Raw genomic sequence first — 16,699 nt, forward strand, 5'->3', positions numbered from 1 at the left:
AGGAGAAAACAAAGGAAATACAAAAATAGCATGTAAGGAAATACAAAAATAGCATGAAAGAAGGTGACAGTTAAAGACATTAATCATGATAATACATTAAAATGAGTTAAATATAACTATTGAAAGGCTAAGATTCTGAATAAGAAAACAAAATCTAATATGTTGTTCTTAAGAAACACACTTAAACCAAATGAGACCCCCTGAAAACCCTATAAGCAAAAGGATTACCATGACTATATCAGGTCTTTTAAACAAATGGTATGAGGCCACTGAATATCCACACACAAAAGAATGAAGCTGGACTCCTCATGTGTGTCACTTAACATACTAGGAATGCAGCCTGTTCTATTGCCCTGCTGGGGCAGGGAAACAAATCCATAGCCCCACCAAATGCTGAGCACAGCCTCCAGTCCCATTCCTCCAGGAAGCCTTGCTGGAGGAACCTGGGCAACCATGGAGCCCATCTTATAACCCTGCCCAACTGTTAAATGTAGCCTTTGGCCCCATATAATCAGGGAGCCTGAACAGTGACCCTGAGCAGCCTAGGAGCCCAGCCTATTGTACCACCAAGACATTGAGCCCAGCCTGCAGCCCAGCCTGATTGCTAAACACAGCCTGTACCCTTGCCCAGGTAGGGCATTCAGATAGTGACTGGGCCAAATCACAGAGTATAGCCTGCAGGTCGACCTGACACAAACACAGCAACTCTGCTTGACTACAGAGCACAGCCTCTAGCCCCACTCAACTTTGGGATACAGCTGGAGGCCCCTTCCAACCAAAACCTAGCCACTGTTTTGCACAACCATGAAGAACAGCCAGTGGCCTGCCAGATCGTAAAGCCCAGCCTTGGTCCCACCAAACTTTAGGATACAGCCCGTGACCCTGCCTGATCACTGAGCACAATCTGAGGTCCTCTCCAACAACAAAGCCATGCTCACAATCCCACCTGAACACAGAGTCCAGCCAGCAGAACCATCCAATTAGGGCATAGCCTGATACCCCTACCAAACAAGAAAGATTGTGGAGTCTTGCCCATAGCCCTGCCCAATTGTGGACTCCAACCAGTAACACCACTCTGCCACAGAACACACCCAGGGATTTTACCCAACCATAAGTGATTGCAGAGCCCAGCTAGTGGCTCCATCTGACCACTGAGCACAAACAGTATCTCTGCCTGATCAGAGATGCCACCCAATGGAACACAGCCAACAGGCCCACCCAAGCACAGAGCCCAGCCTGAAGACTCCTGACCTCAGAGCATGGAGAGTGCCTCACCCAACTAGAAACTCTGATAGCAAGTCCCACCTACCCGTGGATACTGCCAGCTGACCTGCCCAGTACCCCAACCTAAGCTGACTAGTGTAGGTCTTTCCCTGCTTAAGTTTACTTGTAAAGTCTGGAAGAGGAGATGACTTATTCAAATGTGCAGATACCAATGCAAGTAATCAAAGATCAGGAAAATCAGGTAAACAGGACAATACCAAAAGAAAGTAATAAAACTCTAATAACTGACACTAAAGAAAAGGAGATCTATAACTGTGACAAGGAATTAATACACTTAAAGAAGTTCTGTGAGCTACAAGAACACACAGAAAGACAACTAAACAAAACTAGGAAAAACAATGCATGAACAAAATAAAATAAGATGTTCAACAAAGAAATAAAAACCATCACACACACACACACACACACACACACACACACACACACACACACACAAATCCTGGTGCTGAAGAATTCAACACATACCTTCAAATTAGACTTGACAAACAGAACAAAGAATCAGCAAACTAGAAGATAGGTCATTTGAAATTATCCAGTCAGAGAAAAATAATGAAAAAGAATAAAGAAATTGTATGGGACTTATGGGATATCATTAACAAAAACAATATATGCATATGGGAATAAGAAAGAGGAGAGAAAGAGAAAAGAACAAAAAGTGTATTTAAAGTAATAATGACTGTGCTCTGGACCAGTTTCAATGACTCTGTTTACTCCAGGCCAAGACCACCTCCCCTCACCCCCTTTTTCCTTTGTTCTGCCTCTTTTTACGTGCTTATAAAACCTTTTGGCCATGCTGGGGGAGTGGGGGACAGTCTTTGGATAGGAGTCTGCCATCCTCCCAGAATGCTGGCATTTTGAATAAACCTATTTTTCTTTCCACCAAAAAAGAAAAAAAGGAATGAAGGAAGGAAGGAAGGAAGGAAGGAAGGAAGGAAGGAAGAAAGGAAGGAAGGAAGAAAAAAGAAAAATAATGACTAAAAACACTTCAAGCATGGGGAGAGAAATGGAAATTTAGATTTATGAGGACCAAAGGATCCCAAATAGTTTGAACCCAAATAAAGCTACCCTGAGACACAGTATAATTAAACCATCAAAAGTCAAACACCAAGAGAGCATTTTGAAAGTAACCAGAGAAAAGCAATTGTCACATACAAGGGAGTTCCCCCGTAAGACTATAAATAAATTTCTCAACAGAAACTTTGCACCTCAGGAGCAATGGGATGATATATTTAAATTTGGAAGGAAAAAAACCTGTCAACCAAAAATATGATACCCAGCAAAGCTGTTCTACAGAAAGAAAGAAGAGACAAAGACTTTCCCAAAGAAAAGTTGAGGGAGTTCATCACCACTAGACCTGCCTTACAAGCAATGCTAGGTATTGGTGGGAGCAGCTGGGTGGTAGGAGTATCTGTTACAGGAGCTGAAGCTGCTGATAAATCCTGATCAAGATGACAACCTCCCAAAAGCATCGAGACTTCATGGCAGAGCCCATGGCGGAAAAGCCAGCGGGGAGCCTGGCCGGGATTGGTGAAGTCCTGGGCAAGAAGCTGGAGGAAAGGGGCTTTGACAAGGCTTATGTTGTCCTTGGCCAGTTTCTGGTGCTAAAGAAAGATGAAGACCTTTTCCGGGAATGACTAAAGGACACATGTGGCGCCAACGCCAAGCAGTCCCAGGATTGCTTCGGGTGCCTCCGAGAGTGGTGCAACCCCTTCTTGTGATGCACTCTGGGGAGCCCCCAGTCCCTAGCCCCAGCCTTGAGTCTCCAGAGTTTGCAGCTGAGTGGGGGCTCCTCCCCTGCCCTGTACAAAGGATTGATGTCTGCTCAGCCACTAATGTCATCCAGGGTCTTCAGGGAGTTCTCTCCCCTCACCATTTCAACTTTTTCAGAAGTTTTTTGTCTCGCATGCATCTCCCTTCTCTTTCCCCTGCCAATTTCATGTTGATAATTACCAGCTTTTCTGAGTGGATTCCTAGCCTGTTCCCTCACCCCCACCCTCCTCTCCGGTCTGTTTTATGCCATTTGGCTTCTCTTTTGGCAGAATAGTCATTGTCCTTATAAAGTTTTTTAACTCAATAATAATAATAAAAAAGAAATGCTAAAGGATGTTCTTCAAGCTGAAATAATAGAATGTTAATTAACATCATAAAAACATATGAATGTATAAAAATCACTGGTAATTTAATGTATATTCAAAGTCAGATTCTGTAATATTGTAATGGTGGTGCATAATTCACTTACAATTCTACCCTAAAATTTTACAAAGAAATGTATTAAAATTAACCATAACCACTTAATTTGTTTTTGGATACACAATATAAAAAAGGTTTCAATTGTAACATCAATAACTTACAATGTGATGGAGGGAGAAGGAAAAATATAAATTTTCCTTGTGCTATTGGACCTAAGTTATCAGATTTAAATAGGATGTTTTAAATATAAGATATTTTATGTAAGCCTAATGGTCACAAAGGACAAATCTATAGTAGATACACAAAAGATTATGATAAAGGAATCAAAGCATAACACCTCCAAAAATCATTAAACCACAAACAAAGACAGCAAGAGCGGAGGCAAGAAACAAAGGATCTTCAAAAGTCAGAAAACAACAACATGGCAATAGTAAGTTCCTAAGTTCCTACCTATCAATAATTACTTAAGTGTAAATAGATTAAATTCTCCAATTAAAAGATATTAAATGGATAAATGGATTTTAAAAAATCCAGTGGTATGCTGCCTACAACATACTACAACATACCTAAAGGTTTAAGGACACACACAGACTGAGAGTGAAGGGATGGAAAAAGATATTTCAAGAAAATGGCAACCAAAAGCAAGTGCAGGCAGGGGAAGCTTTTCCTCTCCCTAGTGGCTGGTGAGGTAAAGAGGAGCCAGGCCCCACTTTTCCTTCCTCACTTCCAACATATACACCTTTGAAAAATCAGTAGATACTAGAGTAGGAATCAGGAGAAAAGCAGCTTGAGGAGGTTGCAGAAGCTCCCCTCCAGACCCTGACAGAGGGGTCCAAACCACCCAGCTCACCAGCTGAAAGGACCTTACAAATATTTAGAGCCACTGTAAATTTGGCAAGCATAAATCTCAGTGCCTCCCAAAATTGAAATCGATTTTTCTGTCACTTTTATTTTGAGCTTCCATTCTACTGGAATCCAGGCAGAAACACAATCTCAGTCAATATGGCATCACATCTGAGTTCCAGGGAACTTACAAAACTAAGGCATTGGGTGCAGGGGTCTGTAGTACAGCCTTCTGTATTATTTGACCATACAGCACTATTCAAGTGTCCCTCGTTTATGATCTCATCAGGAAGGGGCATTCACTCAGTTGCTTCTGTGCGTATCCAGGCATGGGATCCTTCAAAGCCACCTCTGGTCCCATCTGCCTGGACTTACATCCCCATGAAGCCTCACCCTCTAAGGACGTGCAGATCCTTCCCCGAACTTTGGCTGGATTAGCAGGGCACAGGACCCTCACTCCAGGCCCTCAGATAGCCACACTCCTTTCTCTGTTCTTTCCAGCCCTACAGGACTTCTGTAGATGGAGTTACAAGCAAGAGTGGAGAGATTTGCTAGGACTGCCACAAAAAAGTACCACGAACTGGGTGGTTTCAACAACAGGTATTTTCTCACAGTTCTAGAGGCTAGAAGTCTAAGATCAAGGTGTCAGCTGGGTTGGTTCCTTCTGAAGGCTGTGAGGGAGAATCTTCCATACCTCTCTCCACTAGCTTCTGGTGATTTCCTGGCAATCTTTGGCTTGTAGAAGCATCTTTGATCTGATCTTGGCCTTTGTCTTCACATGGCATTCTCCTTGTGTGCATATCTACCCCCAAATTTCTAAAAGGACACTAGCCACATTGGATTAGGAGCTCCCCTACTCTAATATGACTTCATTTTAACTAGTTACCTCTGCAATAACTCTATTTCCAAATAAGTTCACATTCTGAAGTACTGGAGATTAGGACTTCAATGTATGTTTTAGGGAGACACATTCAACCCCTAACAGGAGATGGTCAGATGGAGAAAAGTAATTATTCTTTCTCCCTTTATTCCTGCTTCCCCTAAGGATTTTTTTCTTGTTTAGGAACACACACACATATATATATAAATTAGTTTCAGGTGTACAAAACAATGTAATAGTTAGACATTTACACTCTCACAAAGGGATAACCCCCCTCTCCGAATCTACTACCCCCTGACATCATATATAGCTGTTACAATTCCATTGACTACAGCATAGGGAATATGCTGTACTCCACATCCTGTGAACATATATATATATATATATATATATGTATATATATATATGATTATAGTTGACATTCAATATTACTCAGCTTCAGCTTAAGGATTTTTATCCAACCATTTTGGCTATTCCCTTAGGACATCATTCCTTTAAGGGTTTTGGGCTTTTGGAAACCAAGGTAGCTTTCCTTTAGTTTGCTTCCTGCCCAATTGCATCCCTTCCCCAAGGTGTTGCATGAACAACAGCTTAGTCGTTTTAATCCAAGCAAAAGCAAAAGGAAGGAATATCAATAACTCTGTCAATGTCTCAGATACTACTATCCTGCCACGTAAGTGAGCATTCCTTTCCCTGGAGCACTGAAGAGGAACTAGTGGCGGAGGATTTGGGGATTCAGGATTCCAGTTGTGTCCTCTTTGGAGATGAGAGTTTACAATCACCAGTCATTCCCCTATCAAGTAAGAAGAGAGGACAAGCTTTTTATAAAAACATTTATTTTAAAATTTTACATAATCTTTGGGCAATTCATAATTAGCTTAGGCATTTTTCAGAAGTTTCTGAGATTGGTGTCTCAACTCCAAACCACAGCTTATTTGATTTGTCAAAGGATCATAGGACTTCATGAAAAAGGATGAAGAGATTACAACTGAGGGAGACAAAACAACTTAGAGACAGGGGCTTTTCTACAATAGTCATAATTTTTTAAATTATCTGCAACAAATATTAAACATCTCACCAGACCAATGGTAATACCCTTATTTGCATTTTACTAGAGTTTCCATAGACAGAGAACACAGAAATGAAATCATACTTAAATTAATTTGATCCCTTATAATAACTAAAAGCTAGCATCTACCCAGTGTAGTCTCAGTGTAATATATTTCCTGCTTCAGCACTCAGTGTTCATGATTCAAAGATTTCAATGAGTGTGTCAAAACTGAACAAAAAGCAAGCCAGGAATTCATGGGCTCTGAGAGGCAGAAAACACTCGTTCCACACAGCAGTTAGTGGCCCAAGGACTCTTCCACCCATTCCCAAGCAGAATCAGGCCTGGGCTGCAGGTAGGAAAAAGAGGGGCACGTTCTGCACCCTCCATTACCTTGGATGGTTTCCTGGGTTTTCCAAGCAGGGGAGTTGTCTCCCAATGGGACAGTTAATTGTCTAAGGACAGGGGCCCTCTCTGGCCTCCCTCAAAGTAGGGTGCTGCCAGGTGTGAGCACAGAGCAGGTCCTTAGTAAGGGAAGGAAGGAAACTGCCATGCACAGAGTACCTGCTAGGTGCCAGAAACAGAGCCAGGTCAGGTGTTTCATGTGACCCTCATGACAGCCCTGTGAGTAGGCTTATCACCCCCATTTTACAGATGTGTAAATAGAGGCTCAGAAAGGAGAATTTGCCCATAGTGGCATAGCAAGTAAATAGGGGAGCTTCAATCTGAAAACCCAGCCTCCTCTCACTGCCCATAGAAGCTGAGGGGTTGGCAGCAGATGAGTACTCCAGCTCCCAGGCACCTTCTCCAGAGCTCAAACATTGGAAGCCCTTGAGGGTTCCAGGGTTCCAGAGTCCAGAAGCCTGGGGCTATGAGCTCTGGCTCTATAGCATTACTCTGTGACCTTGATCAAGTCCTTTACCATCTCCACACCAGGTGCCTGTCCACACCAGGATGTCTCTCCACCAGGGAGAGGATATGAGCATCACCAACTGGAAAGCATGTTTACAGACTACAGTGGGAAGTCCTCTGCCAGGAAACTGTGCCCCTGCTCCCTTGCTGGAGGGATGGAGGGCAGGGCCGTCTGATCCACCTGTGATAATCTGCTATGGTCCCTAAAGTTCTGACCTCTGAGAGCAACTTTAAGTTCTAGGGATCTACATCCCCACTCCCTGAGAGACCTTTCACAGAAGGCCCATGAAGGTCAAAGAAATTGGGTCAGTACACTTTTAAAGGAGAAAACGCTTAGAAGTAATTTGGGAGGGGGGAAAACTACTTTAAAGGGAAAAAAAACCAAGATGGCAGTCAGAAGGAGGTTTGGCGGTGGGCATTAAAAAGAAAGAGGTGGATACAGTGTGCAAAACCCAGCTGGTAGGATAGGGTCAGGTCAAGTTAGGCTGAGCCTGGAGAAATCAGGCTTTTGGCATCGTGCTTGCCTGGTGTCTGCCATGGGGCTGCACTCGCTGCTGCAGACATGGAAAGGGGTTTTCCTCAAAAAAATAATTTGAGCCTATAAGTTCAGGCAGATCTTAGAGAATAAATAAATAAAAGCAGAAAGGAAAAATACATCTCAAATGACTCAGAAAAATCTGCTTGCCATGTTCCTCCGCTTCCTCCAAAATCCACTTCCTGGCCCCAACTCTGTGAAGCCTGTGACCACAGACACAGCAAGTGTGTGCCCCTCCCCCCTCGGTGCACAGACAGAAAGCATAGCAAGCCCACCTCTCTGCAGACCGCTGGTACACTGAATTCACTGAATCCTACCTGTCTGTCACTCCCACTGAACTGTGAGCAACTCGAGGGTGGATACTATATTTCTGTACTTCCATCCCATATGGAGAAGGATGTGGGTTCATCAAGACCCTTTGTACATAAGCACCTAGGCTAAGGACCAGCCAAACCAACCAAAGTGATAGAAACACAGCCTCTCCTGGGGGCATGGACATTGGAAGTAACTTTGTTCTGGAGGAATCGAGCATGGTTCCTATGCCCCGTGGCACTTACTTGCCCCCCAGAGCCACTGACTGGCCTCCCAGAACCGCTCTTTACTAGGCATAATCATAATTCGGGAGAATTTCTTTAAAATATGAAATCAATGTCTAGGTACAGATATCAAGCAATATAGAGTGCTGGTTTGTGAGGAAAAACATCATTCAAGTGGGGAAGACATGCCAGCTTTGGCAGCCCTGGTAGGAAAAGCGGATCTTGCATTTACCCATGCGGAAGGAAGGGAGGACTCTGTCTGCCTCAGACATGGGTGCTATCTATGTACATGTGTGTATATGTGTGTGGCAGGAAGCTTTGGACCCACACACCTCTGTGGCTACACGGTAAGCTGGACCTGGTTCCTTGCCCTTGGGCTCCTGAAGTCCCAGAGCTCTTGTGGACAGAAGACCTAGAGTACAAGGAACAGGCAGGGATTGTTCGGGAACAGTCTTCCTAGGCCCAGGGGGACCAAAAGATGGGCTATAAAATGCCTGATGGAGAGCGTGAGGGCACCTGGTCAGGGAGCCCACACTCAGCAGTGAATGTTCTGGAAGCCAGGCAAGCTGGCTTTTCCAAGCAGGTAAATGTCCTCATCTGTGCCCTGGTTGAGGTGCTTCACCAGATTCTTCTCAAAGAGGAGCGGGTGGTAGGCGCCCATCGTGCAGGCGCTGTCGTAGAACTTCTGGTAGTAGTAGCACACGTCAGTCTTGCGCTTAGATGGGAGGAACTCGTAAATATCCACCTGGTCACACAGCGTCATCATGATGATGATGCCTGGAGAGGGGACCAGAGGTGAGTCCTGCTCGACAACCCATCCCACACCCTGGAGCTCTGCCCAATGAGTCCACAGCCAATGACCCCAAATTTGGGGAGATGTCTGTCTGGATTCCTAGTTATGACTGTGATTCCCAGTCTGAGGGCTCCTGGTCAGCCAATCCAGCGGCTGTTCCCAGAGGGCCACGGAGCCCTGTGCACCTTTATATCCCCAGCACATAAGCCAGGACCTGGTGCCTGTAGGTCCTCCTTAAACACTAGGGCGTTAAAGGACTCCATCCATCAGCCGATGAATGTATCAGTGTGAATAAGCTATATGAAAAGAGAGGATAGGGCGACAAGGAGACAGTACCATCACATGTATATAGCACTTTGTACCACTTTTATGTCCCGAAGGAACCACTTAGATGGTGCTATGTGGGAGAAGGTGTTTCTTACAGTAGTTGCAGGAAACAGTGTGGTGAGGAAAGACTGTTCTTCCCTCAGCTGAGAGGAGGGACAGTTGGAACAGGAACACACCATGGACTCTATTGATGGGCTCTGCTCATTCAGGCAGAAGACTGGAGCTGAGGGGTGGGGCAGGCTGGTGCTCTCAGGGAGGCAGGGCAGACACTGAGAAGCAAAGCCAACAAGAGTCAGGAGACTGCTGCTGCCATGCGCTTGTACCCAGCCGGCTCAGTCGTCTGGTGCAGGACACAGCCTTCTCTGAGCCTCCAGTTCTTCATCTGCCCCAACGGTATGATCTACCTACTCCTCCTATCACATAGGCAATTGTTAGGAGGAAATAAGACTATGGCTTTAAGATGCCTTTTGCCAACCCTAAGTATAGAGAATCTTTAAGATGGAGCAGTTCTCACTAACAGCAAAGCTATAAACTGCTAGCAGCATCTTTGTTCCAGAAGAATTCAATGTGGGAAAAGCCCTACTTCTGCCCTCCAGCTACCACTGGTCCAATGGGGTAGAAAAGACACCTCTGCAATTAATGGATGCAGGCACAGCAGAAGTGCTTCTAGAAATTTTGGGAAGGAGCATTTCCCATGAAAGAGGGCTCACGTAAACCTCCCGGAGCACTGGTGTGGGGCCTGGCAGGAGCTATGGCCATGACGGATGGGCAAGAGAGGAGGATTGGCAGTGGAAGGAACAGCATGGGCACAGGAGGGGAGGAGGGCAGCAGGAAAGTGTGTTCGCCATGATGGTTCTACAACTATTCCTACGCAAAAGGAACCCATCCAAAAGTTGAAGACAAAGGTATAAAGATGTGAGACTATAAGAGCCCCTTTTTCTTTTTATAAGGACTGTTTCTGATATTAAACATGTATTTGTTCATTTACTCGGGGAATTTTACCACAGGGCTATCCTGTGCCAGACACCAGATGAGTCAAACACAGTCCCCACCCTGAGGGAGTTTGCGGTTTCTAGGGAAGGTGGGCAGGTGAATTACACAATGCTGTGTGGCTGGGCCCATCGGTGGCAAAGTGTCCACTGTGGGGGCCTGAAGGAAGGCGCTTTCCTTCCTGTGCATACAGAGCCTAACATCTCATGGACATTACTCATGGTCAGCCAAACTCGAAGTGAAAGGGACGGAAGGCAGACATTCCACAAGGGTCAAGAAGGGTGGAGAAAGCCTGTCGCCAGCATTCAGGGCCCCCTGCACTCTGATCTTAGCCCTCTCCTCATCAGCCCCCACAGTAACGCTCATGGCCCCCCAAACCCGATCAAGCTTCACTGCTCATCCTTCTCTCAGGGCCATGACTAGGGTGTTCACTAGGGTGAACAATGTTTTGAAATTTTGAATAAAGTATTATTGATTCTTCTCTTTTCCTCAATTCCCAATATGGCTCTAATAATGACATCATTACTGAGCATGTCTTTATTTAAAATTTTGATATTTCATTCATCACAAAATGTTTGCATTGTGATTTTTAAAAGATATTGTATTAAGATATTATTTCTCTTGTTACTGAATTTTTGGCACCCCCTCAAATTGTATACCTGAGTCAAGTACCTTCCTCATCTTCGAGTCCCAGCCCTGTTCCCCTGGTTTTCCTGCCTCCTCTCTTGTCTGTGCTTCCGTATACTCAGCTCCGTCCGGCAAATCCGCCCCTCTCACATGCCTGATCCAAAGCTACTCCTCCATGAAGCTCTTAGACTGTCCACCTAGACAGGGCTCTCTCTCCTGTGCACACACTCAATGTTGCCTCAGTTACCTGACTGAACTCTCCCAATGAACACCATAAAGGAGAAGGATTCTATCTTATTAATCGCTGTATCTTAGCTAGAACTTGGCCGTTTACAAATACAGCAAAAACCTAGCAATTGCTTAGTGAATGAACGAACGAATGAACAAACGAATGAACAAACAAACAAATGAATAAATGAGACCCCAGAAGAAAGCTAATCTCATCTAGAAACAAACATAAGTGGTCTTTCCCCAGACATGGACTCACCGAGCATCCCAGACGATGGAGGATTTGGCTGAATCGCCTCTGAGGAGATTTCTTGAATGACATCCCACAGCTCCCAAGGCATCTGGGGCTTGAGGATGTAAAAGGGCTGATCAGGATGTAGCTTACGGTAGCTCTTGTAGTTATCAAAGAATCTATAGTCGGGATTCTGGTACCACTGAAAAAGAAGGAAATGGTCTCAAGGAGAGAAATGTGCCAGTGCCACCGCTGCCCCCAGGAAGTCATCCTCAGCTGAGGACTTCGAGGGGAGGTGGAGAAGGACCAATGCAGAATCCTGAGGCACAGCCCCTTCCTTGGGGCAGATCCCAGACTTCTCTGCCAATCACAATTCTCACTTGATAGCAGAGGGGACCCGGCATGTAGCCTATGCTCACTGGGAATTCTGAGCTTGGCGACAATGGAACAGCTTCAGACTTGAAGATCATAGAATCCGGGAATTATATCAGTGCTGAAAGGGGCCCTTGACACCATCTAACCCCACTTTTCATTTTATTTTTAAATGGGTGAAAACTGGGACACAGCTTGCTACATCTGTGGTTTCCAAATCTTTGTCCTGACCCGGGCAAATTTCAGTCCTAAGTGAGGTCAGTGCAAAACTGTGGAAACTGTGGTAGTGAATGTGTAAGGGATCACCAGGGCCTGTTAGCTATTGGTGTATCCAACTTAAGAATTCAGTGTCCCACGAACAGTGCTCTCTGTCCTTCCTAAAGCCATTCTCCTTCCTGCAGCCACGGCAGCCCACATCCAGGAGAGGCCAGCTGACATGCGTGGCAAACAGTGAGAGGGCCATTCCGGAGAAGCTGAGAGTCCAGCACCGCTGAGACTCCTGTCTCCTTCCCTGAATGAGCTGATGTTACAGATTTGGCCCTGGGACAGGTGACTTGCCCTTTCCACATTCCAGTTTCCTCATTTGTAAAATGGGAGCAACCATGCTTCTATATACTTCCTCACATCGTTATGAGAGTTAAATGAGAAGAATTCTGGAAACTGGAAGTGTGGGACACATGCGGTAATATTTATAGAAATAATAGTAACCACTGTCTGCTGATAGTAACCATTTCTGGTCATACTCATCAAGAATAATTATGTTAATTATTGTATTAATCCACCTCATATGGTGAGAAGTCCAGCCAGTATTACCCCTGATATATGCCCTAATTAGGAGACCGATACATATAATGCAAAACGGGGCTGGTCCAGATGAAGAAGAGTGCTCTAAAACTGAATCAGCCAGTCCTCAGGGATGGTCCTAGTCAGCTATGACTTAGAAACCCACTCAGGATAATCTGTAGACAAGCAGGAGACTGAATCCCTGTTTCCCATGGATACCCACTTACCTTTGGGATATCTGAGTGGTAAACAGACGGGTCCCACACAATTAGGATTCCTTCATTGTACAAACTATCTTTTAGGAAGCTCTCTTCTGTGGTGACCAACTGCAGGAAGAAACAGATAAACTGTCACTTGGACATTTACATGTAAATAATAATAATAACTGACACATCACACTTGAAGCCCCTGAGCCCGTGAGGCTTCTAAGTTTTGGTGCAGCCCTTAACTTCAGTGAGAAGAAGGCAAAGATGCCAGCTGGAACCGTGTAGACCTGAAGGGGCATTTTGTCAGAATTGGTTGGCCATAGAGCAAAAAGGGTTCCACTCAGACTTCGAGATTAATGGGACAAGGGTATAGTGAAAATGGCTCACGTGTAGTCCCTGCAGTCATACTTCAGGTGGGGATCAAATGGGTGAGGTTTAAAGTCAGAATGTCATCGAACCAAAATAATCTCTGGAAATCCTTTCAATGTACTATAAAGTCCAGGACACAGTATTTACACATCATGATGGAGACGGACATAGTACTTCTCACGAGTCCAACACAGCCAGTGGTTTCTCTGGCCTTGGAACAGATGGCTATGTCTGTGCTTGAGCAACAAATGAAGTATTGTTTTCTGTTTAGGAGCCATGGTATATGCAAAAATATACATCTTTAAACATGAGACACTCAGTAGGCTGGTGAGATGTTCGTGAGCAACCTTCTGGGGACCAGTCACAGCTCCTCTCCTCCCCGACAATCCCAGGCTCCCATACTGGCCTGCATGTGATAGTAAAACCCACCTGGGCAAAATGTGATAGTGATAAGATTTCATGGGACAACCCTACTGGATCAATTTTGCAAAATGTATTAGCATCTTTTTTAAAAAAAAATATGTAAATATGTATACCCTTTGATTCAGTAATTTCACTTTTTGGCATTTATCCTAAGAATTTAAATTCAGGGGGGAAATTAGGCACAGGAATGTTAATTAGATTACTTATCAAAATAAGAAAAGTGTAGCAGCAGGTGAAAGATAGTAGAGTTGGATACAGAAAGACCTGAGTCAAATCTTGGCTTTGCAGCTAACTTATCTGGTGACCACAAACAGGTCGGGTAATCTCCCTAGGCCTTCATACTCATCAAATGGGGTACAGGAGTGAACGAGAAAGACAGAAAAGGGGCCCCAAAGGCTTACAGTAAAAGAAGCCAGGTCCCTCTTAAAAACCAGGTGGGAGATGACGTTGTTCAGGTAGAAAATGGGAGGAACAAATGACAGAAATCAAATCAAGAACTGACTGCAAATGGAAGCAAGAGTCACAACCATAATTCCTTCCCACCTCAATCACTCACCATCAAGAAGGCAGAGACCTAATCAATGTCACTGCAGTAGCTGAACAACAACCATGGGAGGGTGAATGGTCTACGTACAACCCAAAGAACAGCAATTTGCCATAAGCCTCTAAGATCACTTAGCTACCTCATCTCCATATCTTCCTCCAGATCTAGGGAGGCCCCGGAAGCCTGAAGAATATAAGCCCGTTTCCTAGTATATCTTTGAGACAACAAATATTGGTGGTGAGCCCACCTTGGCCAGGGATCGTGAGGTTGTACTGGGTACGGTCATGGATGAAGATGGTCATGAGGTGAGTGAATGTTAAAGGACAAATAAAAATAGGCCAAGCCAGGAGAGTGTGAAGGCAAGAGGTTGGTTGTCCCAGACAGAAGGAAAAACGTGCGCAAATCTCTAGATGTGAAAGCATGTGGCAGAGACTGCTAGCTGTCACCCAATATCCATTCTCTCTCTTCTTGTCCTTGGTAACAATACTTTTGATGTTTACCTCAATACATGGCTACCTAAAAATCAAACTACCTGAAATAAAAATTTCCCAGCCTCTCTTACAGCTAAGTATGGCCCTGTGAGAAAATTCTGGCCAATGGTGTGTCAACAAGTATAATTTCCAGGAAGTGTCCTTAGAGGCAGGGCCATGCCCTTCCTTGATCCTTCCGCTTTTCTGCTGATTAAAAGTGGATTGATAGCTGGAGCTGGAGCAGTCATGTTGGACTATGAAATGGAAGTCACAGGGTAGAATGACAAATGCATAAGGTAAGAGGAGCCTGGGTTCCTGACTCTGGAACACCATACCAGCTCTAGAATGTCTACCTTTCAATTTAATTTTTTTTACATGAGAGAGAAATACTTTTTTATCTTACGATAGTGTTGAGGGGTAGGCAGAGTGTTCCTGTCATTTGCAGTGAAACCTGATTTTAGTTGGTACAGTGAGTAGCTTGTTTGGAAACTGCAGATCGTCCAGTTGTGGCTAGGATACAAAGAGAGAGCTAGAAGGGATCAGAGAAAGCTAGGCTGGGGTCATGCCAGGGAACTTATGGTTTCTTCAGTAGATTAGAGGACCAGTGAAGGCTTTTAAGTGAGAGGGATCTAAACAGAGTAGTGTTCTCGACTAGAGTTTGCAGAGAGAGGGAGACCAGATAGATCCTGCTATTGTAGCCTAAATAAGAAATGATGGAGGAATAAAGAAAAAGAGTTACAATGGTCAGTTTAGACTTGTAGACTAATTGGTGTTAAAAGTGAAAGAAAAGGGGTTCAATGGTGACTCCTGCACCGCAGGCCATTTCTTAAAACAAGAACATAGAAGAGCAACTGGTATGTGCCTGTGGGGATGGAGGGGGGATTTGAAGTTCAAACATGAGGTAACTGGCCTGGAGTCCTACAGCTGAGAGGTCGTAGGAACTAGGAATGGAACCTGCATCTTCCAACTTTAAGTTCTATCCTCTTTCTATGGGGACACTGTAACTCACAGCACAGGAATTCAATGCTATAGCCCGAAGGGTCCCTTAGGCTGTCCCTTGGGCCTCATTGTCACCAGCTCAACCCCACTATTCTATACATGTCTTCCAAGCCAGAATTCTACAACTTCATTCCGTATCCTCATCTCATTCCATAGCCCTCTAAACAGGTGACACATTAAAAGCATGTCTTTCCTTGCGCTATGCTTCTTTCTATGCAGAGTACTGATGTCAGGTGATTTATATGTACTCATGAGGATTAGTGATAACTAGGATTTTAAAAAATGTCTCCTGCCACAGCCCCTCTCTAGCAATCTTCTTAGTATACAAGGCAAGAGGCCAGTGGCAGCACCTTCTGGCACTGAGACTTTCCCAAGATCTGTGGCTTCACTGTCCTCAGAAACCCAAGAGAGATGCACAAAGTTTTCACCTTTACAATAAAAGATACAGCAGTGATAACAGTATATGCCATTTAATGATGCTGATTCCAAGCCAAGCACTTTCAGATACTATCTCAGTTCATCTTTATGATGGCCTTAGGATTTAATTATTAATATGCCCATTTTTATAAATTAGGACTCAGAAATGCTAAGTAACTTGCCTAAGTCATATAGCTAATAAACCGGGGAGTCTGAATTGGAGCCCTATTGTCTGACTCCAGACTCCACACTTCTAATCTATATACTGCACTACCTCACAGAAGAAGAGGAGGACGGGACACCTATGGCTCTTGCAAGGAAATGGCAAAGAAACCATTTGATGAGGGGTATGGAAGTGTCAGGAGAATCTTGCTTTTTGTCTGAGTTGTAGTGTGTCACAGCTGCAAGATCCTCGAGGGACGACATTCAAATCCATCATTTTCAGATGGGTACACTGAGGCCCAGAGTGAAGAGAGATTGTTTGAGGCATCAAGATGAGTTTGAGGCAGAGCCAGGACCAGAGGTCAGCTCCTACCAGAGTGTTGTTTCTGTTCCCACAGGGCTACATTCATAAACCACGAGATATTTCAACAAGCCAGCGCACTATCAGGATCTGGGCCACTCTCCACACACAATGGAAAAATGGTCATTTACTTCAGCTACCTGAAGCAAATGAAAAAGTAATCCATGA

At 44.5% G+C, this 16,699-nt stretch overlaps 1 protein-coding gene and 1 pseudogene across 9 annotated transcripts in view; one reads left to right on the top strand and one right to left on the bottom strand.

Annotated features, from left to right (window-relative positions):
- The window catches only part of ST6GAL1 (ST6 beta-galactoside alpha-2,6-sialyltransferase 1), a 180,468-nt gene that overhangs the window by 36,103 nt on the left and 127,666 nt on the right, over positions 1 to 16,699 (bottom strand). For 8 of the 9 annotated variants that reach the window (XM_033127467.1, XM_033127488.1, XM_033127458.1 and 5 more), the window contains 3 exons: positions 12,808 to 12,906; positions 11,453 to 11,627; positions 5,697 to 9,005 (listed from right to left, as the gene is read on the bottom strand). In XM_033127467.1, the coding sequence (XP_032983358.1) occupies positions 8,764 to 9,005; positions 11,453 to 11,627; positions 12,808 to 12,906 (516 nt within the window). In that variant the 3' untranslated portion in view covers positions 5,697 to 8,763. Of the gene's footprint in view, positions 1 to 5,696; positions 9,006 to 11,452; positions 11,628 to 12,807; positions 12,907 to 16,699 lie in introns of those variants that run through there. The other variant, XM_033127534.1, reaches the window with a different exon arrangement.
- LOC117034520 (barrier-to-autointegration factor-like) lies at positions 2,556 to 3,440 on the top strand (annotated as a pseudogene).

Source organism: Rhinolophus ferrumequinum, chromosome 2 (assembly GCF_004115265.2).
Source record: "Rhinolophus ferrumequinum isolate MPI-CBG mRhiFer1 chromosome 2, mRhiFer1_v1.p, whole genome shotgun sequence".
In the NCBI taxonomy this organism is placed as follows: domain Eukaryota; kingdom Metazoa; phylum Chordata; class Mammalia; order Chiroptera; family Rhinolophidae; genus Rhinolophus; species Rhinolophus ferrumequinum.